The sequence below is a fragment of the Galeopterus variegatus genome, unplaced genomic scaffold (assembly GCF_000696425.1).
Source record: "Galeopterus variegatus unplaced genomic scaffold, G_variegatus-3.0.2 Scaffold2546, whole genome shotgun sequence".
Taxonomy (NCBI): domain Eukaryota; kingdom Metazoa; phylum Chordata; class Mammalia; order Dermoptera; family Cynocephalidae; genus Galeopterus; species Galeopterus variegatus.
In genome coordinates this window covers 47925-61739 of record NW_007728657.1, presented here as the reverse complement: position 1 = coordinate 61739, position 13815 = coordinate 47925, and the positions used below count along the sequence as shown (strand labels likewise).

At 47.5% G+C, this 13815-nt stretch overlaps 1 protein-coding gene across 8 annotated transcripts in view; it reads right to left on the bottom strand.

Moving 5' to 3' along the window:
- NFATC2 (nuclear factor of activated T-cells, cytoplasmic, calcineurin-dependent 2) overlaps nt 1-13815 on the bottom strand; it is a 169665-nt gene that overhangs the window by 124419 nt on the left and 31431 nt on the right. For 4 of the 8 annotated variants that reach the window (XM_008582238.1, XM_008582236.1, XM_008582237.1 and 1 more), the window contains exon 2: nt 3324-3839. In XM_008582238.1, coding sequence (XP_008580460.1) covers nt 3324-3826 — 503 coding nt within the window. In that variant the 5' untranslated portion in view covers nt 3827-3839. Of the gene's footprint in view, nt 1-3323; nt 4354-13815 lie in introns of all 8 variants that reach the window. The other 4 variants (XM_008582234.1, XM_008582233.1, XM_008582232.1 and 1 more) reach the window with 1 other exon arrangement.

The window sequence follows — 13815 nt, the reverse complement described above, 5'->3', positions numbered from 1 at the left end:
CCAAGTCCAGCACACCAGTCACATCTCTACACTGCTTCTTATCTCATTGACTAATTTACTTAAAATAGGTCCAAGAAAATATCTCATTTATGGAATGTCTCTAGAACCATGCCTAACATTTGGTGGGTTCTCAGTGAATATTCAAGGGGTGAGTGGATGAATGCGCAGTCTTATTTCAAAGAATCCCTGTATATTCAAAGTAGCTTTGAAGTTGCAAATGCATAGATTTGCATCACTGTGTCCTGATTTTTCACATATGGCAGAAATCATTTATCCAATCAGAGTATTCTTTCCCACTTAGCTCAGGGCTGCTAGAAGCTGACATTATCGACTGGACTTACTTAAGCACCTGCAGTGAAGCAAATTCCATCCCTTCTCTATCAAGCAGTATCAAGGGGAGAATGGGGATGGGGTGGTGCGTAGCACCTCCATAAACCCCATTAGTGTCAGAGTCTGGAACATAGAATCCAACTTAAAATTATACCCTCACTATGCAAGCACATCTCCATCCCCTCTTTCCAACCAGACTGCCCCCCTAGTCTGCTGTCTTAGGGTACCCAAAGTGCCTATTTTTCTACCTCAGTTGTGGTGCCAAGAAGCAGCCTTCAAGCTTCTGCCTGTAACCAACCTGCCACATGCGTTAAACAATCTTACTCATATCACGGATGCAAGTTAAAATTTTTTAAATCTTGCAAAATAATAGTCATAAAAAAATTCAGCCTGTATTAATAACTTTTGAAGTATTGAAAAATTTAGTGAGAAGATTCAGGGGATATCCCCAAGTTTCAATTTACAATTTTGTTTGGTTCTGAGGTATTTGGCACTGAAATACAATCTTAAGAATTAGACCATCGGAGCCAGCCTAAAATTCTGCATTTGAATTTCAACCCTCTGCTGAGATGTCCACATACCTCTAGATAAATGTTTTCATGAGACTTCCCTGAAAGCCCCATCCTCTCAACCTTATAGAAAATTCTTGCAAATATCTCATTGGCTGGCATGATTGGAAACTAAAGGTTCTAACACTCAGAACCTCTCAGATCAAGCTGCAGAATGGAGAGGGAAGGATTTTATAAGCAAAGATCTCAGATAAACATTTCACCATCATATTTTATATCAGTGTTCTGCCCCACTCTCAATCATTACGTAAAAATCATGGTTTTGAGACTGATGTGCAGCAGAAAGAACGAGGAGTCAAGAATCCCAGACTGTAGCTTCCAGCTGGGTCATTAGCTAGTTAGTGATTGCTTCCCCTCTTGTCACTTCACCTGCCTGTGCCCAAATTTCTCAGTCTGTACCAGGGCTTGGTCTTGACCAGCATTTCCTAAAGTGGCTCTGTGAAATGCCAGTCACGGAACGCAGAACTCTGTAGTCAAATGGCCTTTGAAATCTCTGCACGTTTTGCTCACATGAGAGGCTCTGAGAAGGCCTGCACAGAGGGGGGCACCTGTTTAACTCTGTTAAACCCAGAAACTCCTTTTTTAAGGAACACTGATTGACCTACTGTGGTGCTGCTGGTTGTCAGAACCTGTTCTGGAGGAAAGACCAGACTGGCTGCTCCCTGTGGTCCACTTTGGTGTGGGGGTGAACAAAACACAGCGGGCAGGACCCTGGGACACCCCTAACCTCACAACAATCAAAACAGCTCCACCTTCAGCTATTTTGGTATTTGATTCAATGCAGATGCTCTTTGACTTATGAGGGGTCACACCCCAATAAACCCATCATTAGCTGAAAATATCAATAAACTGAAATGCATTTAATATACCTAACCTACCCAACATCATAGCTTAGCCCAGCCTACCTGAAATGTGCTCAGAACACTTAACGTTAGCTTCTGTTAGGCAAAATCATCTAACACAAAGCCTATTTTACAATAAAGTGCTGAATATCTCATGGAATTTATTGAATACTATACTGAAAGTGAAAAACAGAATGCTTGTACTGATCAAAGCACACTTTCTACTGCATATATCACTTTCACACCACGGTAAAGGTGAAAAGTCGTAAGCCAAACCATTGTAAGTTGGGGACCGTCTATACTTTATTTGGGGAGGAATTTGCTAAATGTTTCCATGTGCCAAAGCAAAAAACAGTTTGAAAATCACGGGAATAATGGTCGTAGCATAAATCTTCTAATTATTCATCTACTAGAACAGATAGGATAATATCTGCCTCTGTGCATCTGTGCAAAATGAAGATTAAAAAAATTCTAAATGAAGTTTATATAAGAATTAAGTAAAATCATACATAAGGGTAAGAGCACTTAGAATTGTGCCGGGTACATAGCAAGCATCCTTAAATGTGGGTGGTTATTACTGTCACTGTCATTACTCTAAAGATGATTGTGAGCTCAATCTCCTAGCACAAGGCTGGTCAATGAGGAAGTACTTTAGAAAGTGTTTCCCCTACAGCAAGAAGATTACCCTATAATAACAGCAGTTGTCCCCTTTTGAGCTCTTACTTTGTGCAGGCTCTATGCCAAGAGTTTGACATATATCATTTCACTTAATCCGTGAAAAAAATGCCATGAAGTAGCTACTATTATCCTCAGCTCACAGAGGCAGAAAGGCGCTCAGTAAAAATGGGGTCCCTGATTGATTAGCAATGTCTGCCATGGGCACAGCATCAGACTGGCAGCACAGAGAAGCCTGTGATCACACAGGCAGGGAGTGGCAGAGCCAGGATTCAAATTCAGTCCTAACAGACCCCAAAGTCCATACATATGCTGCTATCTATACGCATTTCGTCAGCTTGCCAAAATTTTAGGCTCCTTAAGGATTATGGCTCACACGTTTTTTTTTAGAGTCTCCGTATCACCAAGCACAGTACTAAGGCACACAGCAAATGCCAACAAACATCAATGACTCTTATAATGAGATAGATTTTACATATTAAGGCTTGCTTTGTGCTTAGCAGAATGTCAACTCCATGAAAGCAGAAATCTTTGCTTAGTTCACACTGTTTCCCAGTGCCTGTAACAGAATCTGGCACATAGTAGGTGTTTGATAAATACTTGTTGAATGAATAAATGAATGAATGAATGCACGAGGTGCCATATGAGTGGTCTCATTTATCCTGTGACAACATCCCCATAGCAGCCACCTGGCAAGTGAGGTACACTCATAATACCCATTTCACAGATGAGGTAACTGCAGCTCGGAGAATTTAATTTCCTTCTCAGGATCTCAACAACAGCAAGCGGCAAAGCCAGGATTGGATTTAAATCCAGTCCACCTGACTCTAAACCCCACACTCATAACCAGAAAACCATCTCTTAAAAACTAAACCATGGAATAAGTCATTTTCAAAGCCCAGCTCACCTGCAGATGGGAATAGCTGGGACCAGCTGCTTGGGCCAAGTTGGTGGCACCAGCAAGATGGACTCGGGAGCTGAGTTTCTCTTCTCCTCCTGCTCGCAGGGCCCCAGGAACTCCATGGCCGGGTAGATGTGGCGGGGCAGGCAGGCCTTGGAGGGGGCGGCTGACACAGGCGACGGGTCAGGGCTGGTCTTCCACATCTTGGGGGGGATCCCACAAGGCGAGTCCGTGGCGAGGCTGTTCAGGGCATCCATGAGGACGGCAGAGCCAGCCGTGGGAGGGTAGCCAGCCGGGGTGCCGTCGTCCTGTGGGACCCCGTGAGATGAGGGCTGCGGTGAGGGGCTGCGGGAGCGCTGGGGTGAGGCTCCGGGCAGAGGGGCCACCAAGGCCTCGGCGCACGAATGCCTCCGCTTGGCACCAGGCGACGAGGAGCGGGAGGCCGGACGGGGCACTGGCGAGTGGCGGCCCAGGCAGCTGTCCTCGGCGAGGCTGGTTCGAGGTGACATTATTGGCGAGGTTCTGGGGGAATAATGAGCAGGGATGTTTTGAAACTGGGGACACAGGTCGTCGGGCCCGCCGTTATTGGGCGAGACGCAGGGCGAGGTGTAGGGGGAGAAGGTGTCGGAAATGAAGCTGGCAGAGGAGCCGCTGCTAGCAGGGCTCAAGCAAAGCGGCTCGCGGTAGCCCTCGAAGCCGGGCACGGGCAGGGTGAACCTGGGGCTGGCGGCCACCCCCGGCAGGGCCGGCTGCTCTGCCAGGAGGCCAGCGTCTCTCCCACGGAGGGGGCCCCCTGCCTGCATCAGTTCGTGGGACGGAGTGATCTCGATCCGAGGGCTCAGGCCCGAGGCCCCTGCTGGCTTGGCCGGGCTCAGAAAGTTCTGGGGCCCTAGCCTATCCGGCTCTCCGAATCGGCCGGGGGTCTGGGCAGAGAGACTGGCAAGGGGGTTGTATGGCTTGAGGCCATAGTCCAGGACATCGTCGGGGTATGTGGGTCCGGAGGGTGGGCTGACGACCTTATGTGCATTCGGTTCTTCTGGAAAGAGAAGGGGGGAGGGGGGGTCTTTTTAAGCCTCTAAAACAGAACTCCCGATGCAGAGCAATCGCAGGTTGGGTTTTGCCTTCTGTCGTTTATGGGTTTAAAATCCCCACCATGCCAAACCCCACACAGACCCTTCGTCCCTCATCAGAAGGAAAGTGGGGCCGCTTTGTCCCAGATTCCTTGACAAGAGATCAAATAGGAAGATTTTAGTGCAGGTGCTCAGAGCATAGCCCGTCCAAGCCACACTGCTTTGCAGAGCTGGGCCAGTGCCTCCAAACTTTTCATCTAAATGGAACCCTTAGGAGAAATGAGTTTTATCTCACAACCCAGTTCACACCATCACATACACCCGCAACTGAAACAAAAGCTTCCCGAGACAATACTTACCCTGCTGCTCTGATGCACTCTGACCCTCCCTGCTGCCTGGGGTGGTTTTGTGACAATACAGCCCATTAAACAGATTTCCCATCCCACCAGCAGGTGGTGACCCGCAGTTTGAAAAACACTGACCTAGACCTATCTTGTCATTCTCTACATACAATACGGGCACCAGAGTCCCAGGGAGCTCTGGGCTGGAATCCCAGATGTTCACACCCAAGTGTTAGAATGTAGAATACAATATAGAACCAGGAGTCCTGACTTGCGTCTCATCTGTGTCATTTTACAGATGAGGACACTAAGCCCCAGAGAGGGAAGACTCACCTAAACCCACAGAAGTAGCAGGCTTAGAAATCCCACAGATGAGCCACTTGATCCCAAAAGGCAGGGTCATGGCTATATTGAGTCCTCTAAACTATTAAAACCAGTGGATGCAGAATGGCCTGATCTTTTCTTTAACAGGGGCCATCTCCCTCAGGCTTCTGCTGACACCTCTAAAAGACCTACCACTGAAGAATGTTAAGTAGACTGTTTGACGCCACAGTCTAAGAACATTGTCACCCCTCCCCTCACACTGGTATTTAATTCTTAAGACAGACAACCTGTCTTACTGATCTGTGTCCCTCTCACTGGATCCTGCACAGGTCCAGGTACACAGGGCTGCTTGGGAAATTCCTGTGGAGTTAGCAAGGGAACCAACTGTTCCTTGCCGCCACCCAGTCCCTACCCCATCTGCAAACAGAGGCCCCTCCATGCTCTCCACCAGTTACTCAGGTCAGCCTTGACTTCTGACTCTCATGCCTCATGTCCAGTCCATCAGCAAACCCCAACTGCTCCACTGTCAAGATATAAATGAAATTCGCCTGCCTCCCCCACCTGCTAAATCCACTCTGATCCAAGCCACCATCTTCTCCACCTGGAGTCAACTCCTGTCTGATCTCTCCATTTCCTTCCTTCCCCACCACAGTCTGTTCTCCATACAGCAGCCTTTTGAAATGTTCTTTTGCAAAACCCACCATAAAGACTTCCCCTTGACGCTTTAGATGGAACCTAAAGTCTCTAACACAGCTTGTCCCCTGGCCCATCTCACCATCCCCACCCCTCCCCACTTTCCCCAAGCCGGCTCAGCAACAGCCCTGCTGATGTCTTCACTATTCTTCACGCAGCTCCTGCGTCACACTGTCCCCTCTCCCCGCAAGACCTTCCCGTGGCTGCTTCCCTTAATTCCTTCATGCATCTGCTCAGCCAGCACCTCCTTAGATTGGCCCACCAAAAATGTCATCTCCAGCCTCACCTCCATGTCATTCTCTACCCCTTTTCCCTGCCATATTTCTCCAATGGCACCTGCTACCTACTCATATTGCATCAGATATCTGTTTGAGGAATCTTGTCCCACTAAACCTGGAGAGGCAAACTACAGCCCACAGGCCAAATCCAGCCCACAAACTTTGTTTGCAAATAAAGTTTTATTGGAACACAGCCACACATATTTGTTTACATAGGGTCTACAGCCTGCTTTTTCATTACAACTGCAGAGTTGGTAGCTGTGACAGAGACAGTATGGGCCACAAAGCCCAAAATATTTACTGTCTGGCCCTTTATAGAAGTTTGCAACTCTGCATTTAACTCTAAGCTCCGCCAGAGCTGGATACGTGTTTGTTGTGGTTCAGCATTGTCTGCCAAGCACCTACCACAGTACCTGGCACTTGTAGGTCCTCCGTCAACATTTGTTGAGCGGCAGAGAGAATAAGTAAATGAAAGTATCATTTCCAAGGGCCCACCAGCCCTTGTGCCCTTTCTGGGCCACCCTAGAGGAAGCGCTGTTCAGTTTAGCTGAGCTGATCCCCTGGGGTCCAGATGGTGCCCCCATGCCAGGTGAGAGCTCCCAAATGGCTTCCCCTCACTATTAGAGTAAAGATAAATGACCTCAACCAGGCCAGCCTGCCCAGGCCCTGCCTGCCCATCTAGCCTCTCTATTCTCCACTCTCTTGCCTCCCTCTCTCTGGACTCCAGCCAAACAGTAGTTTTTTTTTGTTTTGTTTTTTTTCCTTTTTGTCTTTTTTCGTGACCGGCAATGGGATCGCAATCTAGCCTCTCTATTCTCCACTCTCTTGCCTCCCTCTCTCTGGACTCCAGCCAAACAGTAGATTTTTTTTGTTTTTTGTTTTTTTTCCTTTTTGTCTTTTTTCGTGACCGGCAATGGGATCGCAACCAGCAATGGGATCGCAACCCTCGGTGTTGCTCCCGCACCTCGCTCAGCCAGTGAGCAGCTGGTCTGTATGTGGGATCCGAACCCTCGGCGGGAGCGCCACCACGCTTCCCAAGCGGCGCACTGTAGCAGTGCGCCACCGGGCCGGCCCAAAACAGTAGTTTTCAGAAAGCATCTGGCTCCTTCCTCCTACAGGAGCCTCGCATTTGCTCCTCCCTCTGCCTCAACAGCTCCTCCCCCACCCACACCCAGGTTCCCTTCTCCACCTGACTAAAGCCCACGAGCTCAGCTAAAGTGCCATGTGCTCCAGGAAGACTTCCTGACTATCTTGACTAGCTCAGGCTCCACTCATGGTCCCTGCTGTGTTCTGTGAACTTCTCGCCATTCCAATTAACTGTGGCATTCTCTGTTTATTGTCTGCCTCTCCCCAACCTCCAGCCCCACCCCCATCTTGCTTCACACTGTATCCCCAGCACCCGGTGGGACCTGCTGCAAAGCAGGCCCTCAAAAAAGATTTGTTGGCTGGTTGAATGAATGAATGATGAGAGTTCAGAAGAGTCAGTGTGGAATATTTAAACCACTACTCAAAGATTCTCATATCCAGACCAAAAGGTAGAGAGGGTAGTTTGGTAATATCTATCAAAATTCCGAACACATGCACCCTTGGAACCAAGGAATGCCACTTTTAGAAATGTATCCTACAGATACACACTCATCTGTGCAAAATGAAGTGTGCATAGATTATTTACTCTAGCCCTGTTAGCAATTTCAAAAGATTGGAAGCAACCTGAAGTCCACCAGTTGAGGATGGGTTAAATTCTGGTTCATACGATGGGATACAATACAGCTATTAAAAAGCTTGAAAAAGTTCTTTCTGCATTGATATGGAATAAGCACTAAGATTTAGTAGTAAAGGAGAAAAGCAAGATGTATACAGTGTGCATGGTGTAAAGAGGGAAGTGAGAGAGTGTGCACATAGACACACTCACATGTGCACACACGCTACGCACACAGCTGATGGATGCACAGGTTCTCTGCAAGTTACCGGTAAGGGTGACTTCCTCTAGGAAGGGGAGCTAAGTAATTAGGAGACAATAGCATGGCAGAAAGGAGTTTTTTTTTTATTTCTGTATTATATGGAGAAAAGAAACATCCCCAAACAAATATTTTTAATTTTACTTTATAGGTGGTGGTATTGACACAACATGATATTTAGTAGTGAAACCTGGTTTATGAAACAGGAAACTTAATCTAGTCTTGCTCTGCCACTAACTAGCTGTGTGACCTTGGAAAAGTCCCCCACCCACTCCAGGCCTCAACTCTTTCTCATTTATGACAGAATGGCGCTCAACTGAATCAGTCTCCTTGGTTGCTTCTGGCTCTGAAATCCTTTGATCTTTCTAGCTAGAGTCGGTAGGGCCTGGTGTTCTTGTGAAGCTGCAGTTCCCTGTGAACTTGCATTTGAACTCACACACGTACACATGTGCATGCCTCCCTGGCAGGGAACATAGCATGGATTTTTAATCCAGGAAAAGATCAATGTCAAATCCATGTCTGACAACGTTTTGAGAATTCGCTGCCCTGTGAACCAGCAGAACAAAACACAAAAAGTCTCTGAGCAAAAAACTGTATTGCATCTTATCAGAAACACACCCTTGGGGCTGATGTGAAATTGCAGAAACATGGCCGTGCAAACACACATCGCTCATGCTCCCTGGAAGCACTGAAAAACAGAAAGCCCTGGTTTGCTGAGCAAAGTGTTTAAAGTATGTACATTGGTATTAATTAATCCAAGCAGCAGAGTTTTTTTTTTTTTTTTTTCCCCTCTCCCTAAGACTTTGAATGTTTAACAGCAAGCAGGGAATATGAAGATAATTGATCATCATTTAATTTGAGAATTTGACAGTAAATTTCGCAAGGAGTGCATCAGTAAAATATTTCTTTAAGTAGCTTAGATTCCTTGCTATTTCCCCTTAAAGACAGCTCTCTCACAGCCATTGCAATGCCACATGGCACGGGGTGGTTAGCTTCATCTCAGAACCAGATTTTCTCAGGAGGACTTCCAAAAATCTTGCTTTTCTTACCACTTGTACAATCTTTGCTCTATCCACGGCCCACTAATAAATATTATTTACTTAATATTCCTATTTACATTGACTCACGTATTATTTTATTTTAAAAGGAAACTTTACACCACTACCGCAAATGGAAAATCAGCGTCACCTCCATAAATAGAAGGTAGGGTAAAAATACAATAAAAATAAAAGTTACCAAATTCAAGTGAGACACAGTGGCTGGCCAAAGGCTCTGAGACTGAGGCTTACTCACCCCATCCCCCCATCCCAAGTGAGACACAGTGGCTGGCCAAAGGCTCTGAGACTGAGGCTTACTCACCCCATCCCCCCCATCCTCCCTTTTTTTTTATTGAGGTACAATTTATATATACAGATGTTGAGTGCAGACTTTGATGAGTTTTGCCAAATGTTATACACCCTCGTTACCAGGAGCACAGTCAAGATATGGAGCACTTGCATAACCCCAGAAGGCCTACCTATGTGATGGTCTGGAGGTGGGGGTAGGGAAAGCAAGTATTAGAAGGAAAGGTGTTAAAGACACAGTAGCACCCAACTCAGACTCCACTCATTTTGCAGAGCTCAAGGAGAAAATAGTACTGAAAAGGAGAGAGCTCTCATTATATGCAATGTACTCCTCTGTGGACTACCTAAGATCATTTTACCTGCCATGCCTTGAGGCACCAGTACCAAAAGGCAGGAAGAAGGTGGAAGCAGTAACAGGGGATTCCGAGGTTGCTGTTCTAGGTCCTCTGTGCCTCCATGCCTTTGCACATGCTATTCCCCTTGCTCAGAACTCTCTTCCATACCTCCTGATCTCACTTCTCCTAACAAGCCACTATTGGTCCATCACAATTTGAGTTGAACCACCTCCTCCTGGAGGCCTTCCCTGATCCCCTGGGCTGGATCAGGTAGCTCTTCTACGCCCCTAGATCCTATAGAGTTCCACACTGCAGTCTATCTATAGATTCACTTGTCTGTCTCCCCCCTAGACTCTGAGATTTTTGAAGGCAAATAGGGGTCTTATGTCAATAATTATTAATAATGACAATAACTACAAAAGCATCTAAAATTTATTGAGAAACTTACATGCCAGGCACTGTTGTAAACATATTCCATGTAGTAAATTATTTAACCCTCACAACAACCTGTAAGGTGGTCCCTGTTTATTCTCCTTTTATGGATGAGAAAACTGAGACACAAAGAGGTGAATTAACTTGCCCAAAGTCCTACCATTTAACCCCAGGCAAACCTGATCTCAACCTCCCCAGGCCAGAGATCTCAAAGTCAGAACAACTGACATTTGGCGTTGGATGACTGTTGTGGGGGGTTGTAGGATGTTTAACAGCATCCCTGGCCTCTACCCACTAGAAACCAGTATAGCATCCCTGCCCCTCTCCAGCTGTGGCAACAAAAAATGTCTCCAGGCAATCGCCACACCTCTCCTGCGAGGGAGAACTGCCCTCAGCTGAGAAGGGCTGCTCTGTGCTTTACAGCCTAGCACGGCACACAGGGCCTGCACACAGCAGAGGCCAAAGACTGCTGGAAGCATCAACCATGAGTCATGCCCTCAAACCCGAAACGATTCAGAAATGAGACGTCTGCTCACCAGCAGTGCTAGCAGGTAACTCATTTCTACAGCAGACATCTGGAAGTTCTCATTATTACCACCCTTCCTTTCATCGAGGGGGGGGGGGGGGGGGGGGGGGGGGGGGGGGGGGGGGGGGGGGGGGGGGGGGGGGGGGGGGGGGGGGGGGGGGGGGGGGGGGGGGGGGGGGGGGGGGGGGGGGGGGGGGGGGGGGGGGGGGGATGTCTTTGGTCACTCCCAGAAACTGCAGGACAAGACTGCCAGAGAATTTCCAATACTGTCAAAATTCCCAAGATTGTCAGAGAATTCTCTTGCCCCCATCAGCAAGAGATCTGCCCTGAGATCCAGGTCTCAGTCAACAGAAGGCAAGCACAGTGGAATTTTCAAGAAGCAGAATAGAATGACCAAAATAGAAGCCTAGCTCCACTCCCACCCGGCCTGTGAGACCTGGGGAATCTCCACGTCCTAATGTGTAACACGGGGGTGATGATACCAACCTGACAGTTTGCTAATCCACACAAATCCCAAAACACATGGAATAAATAATGGGGTCTATCAGATAATTATTATTATTGAAAGAATGATCTTTTAAGTGAAAATTCTGCCCTTTCCCTGCTAGAGTTGCTCTGTTCTACAATAACTTGAAAATGTGACACCTAACCCCTTGAAATTAGCACCTAACCCCTTCAAAAGCATTTTAAAAAAAGGAAGAAATTATTACAAAAATAAAATGGATTGGTCAGCACTTTGGGAATTCTCTTTTTCATCGCAGATTCTGCTGGCCTTCAGAAAATGTGGAGCAGGTAAAGAATGCCTCCAATACCCCCCTCCACTCCACGCTTTGTGCTTCCCGCCCCCCCCCCGGGAAGCAGATCAATTAAATCTTTCTACCTGGAAGTGGATCCACTAAATGTTACTAAAGTGTTAGTGGTTCAGTGAGCTACTTGTAATAACAAAAATGATAATAACTAACACATCTTTTATAACCTTTTATACCAAAAATCTCTGTACATATCTAACACATATTAACGTTTGTCTCATAAGAACCTTATTAAGCAGGTGATAGAGTTTCCCCATTTTATAAATGGGAAAAATGAGGCTCAGAGAAGGTGAGTAACTTGCTCAAGGTCACACAGCTTCTAAGTGGCAGAGACAGGATTCAGTCTCAGGCAACCTGGCTCCTCTACCCCCCTTAACCATTACTCTACCCCACTTTTTGTGAAAGGGGCTATTTTCTGGACACCTTAACCTTTACACAGGGAAATGAGGTTCCCCCTGGAATAGGAACTGTTCTGGGGTCCCATCATTTTACTCAGGAGGTAGATTGCCACTGACAACTGAAGATACCGATTCCTTTCTGCTGGAATGTTCACAATCCCTCCATCTGTCCCAGGATTAAATCAGGTTGTACTTTAAAACTCACACTCAGGCCACACGGTGGTCTCCACCAGTGCCTCTCCCCCTGGAGTTTCCTGCAAGCCTGTTGCTTGCCCTCACAGATGGACACCCAGCCGAGTCTGAGGTGGCCATTCAGTGCCAACCCACCAACCAGCCAACAGATCGCTTTTGAAAAAAGGAACAGCAAGAGAACATCTCTGCCTAGAACTACAGGCAGTGGAACTTTCGGGAAGCAGAGTACAATGACCAAAATAGAAACTCAGCTAGGGAACCTACATGAGGCATCTGTCCTTTGAGGGGGGGCAGGAGGAGGAGAGAAAATTAAAAGGTGCTTTCAGGCTTGAACGATGACATGGAGGAGAGGAGCTGAGGCCTATCCTGGAGGCTGGACACCCCTCAGACTGGCGACAGGGCCGCAGACCGATGGCCCATCCCTGTCCAAGGGGATCCGACCCACCACTTGATGAGCTCACACCCACATGAGGTGGTGTGAGTCCCAGGTCCTGGGCGTGAGACATCACAGTCTGTTGCCATGGCAGCGCTGAGGATGCCACAGGCTGGCACCGCAGATCTGCAGCCGGAGGAAAGGGGAGAAGGTGGAGGGGACGGGTCCTGCCCCCCACCCACTCTCATAACTTCCTGCACACGAGGGGCTGTGCAGAGGAGCAAACAGGAGCGGGAAGGCGAATGGATTTTTCATCTGGCCGGCTTGCACAACCTACAGGAAAGAACTTCTTTGAAAAGCGATGGACTGCCTTCAAGTAAGGAATTTGATACTCAGCAAACTTTCCAAAAAGCCCCCCAGACTGCTTCTGCTCCCCATCAGGCACACACACACCACAGTGATTGGATTCCCAATCAATGAATCATGTATATTAATAAAGACGGAGAATCAGGTGGTCACACCCTCCATTCAGAGGTGACACATCCAGACATGAGGTCTGAAAGTTGAGAAATTCCATCCAGATAAATCAGGTTCAGAAATGCCAGAAAGGGAAGGGAGGACGTTTACCGTCCTGTCTCGTCAATGTGGAACCACTGGAAAAAGCCACCTTGAATACTATGGTCTTTGCTGACCTTGCCCCAGCTAAGACAGCTGTCTGACTTCACCAGACGGGGCCCAAAGGAGGGCTCAGCAGTGCTTTCCGGGCAGGTGGCCAGGAGGCTGGGCGCCCAGGACACAGGACTGGGACGATCCACAAGCAGCAAGCCTTACAGACTGGCTGCTGGCATGGCTGTTTGCAAAAACACACGCGCCCACACACTGACACATACCGCTTTTGGAGAGAGGTGGAGAAACGTATGGAATCTGCAACCCACAAGTCTTGAGGTCCCTTTTAGATGGGGGTGGCAGGGCCCAAGGCATCAGGCAGACACAAGACTCCTCTCCATCCTCAAATTTGGATGGGAAGAACTACCTCGTGCTGGTTTAAAGCCACTTCATGGAGCCCTCCTGCCTTCAAGAATTCCAGAGATTTTCCTATTTTTGTTCATTTTAATAGCTGATCTTCACTATGCCACAAGCCTTCGCCTGTACTACCTCTGTCTGCAGCTTACAACCACCCTGGGAAGCAGGTACTATCAACACCTTTGTGTTAGAGATGGGGACACTGAGGCTCAGGGTGCAGGGAAACTCCCAAGGTCACAAAAATAGTCAGGGGCAAAGCTGGGATTCAAATTGTGGCATCACTAAGTTTCAGAAATAGAGGTGATGATCACACAGCATTGTGAATGTAATTAACGCCACAGAATTATATGTTTAAAAATGGTTAAAATGGTAAATTTTATGTTATGTATATTTTACCACAATA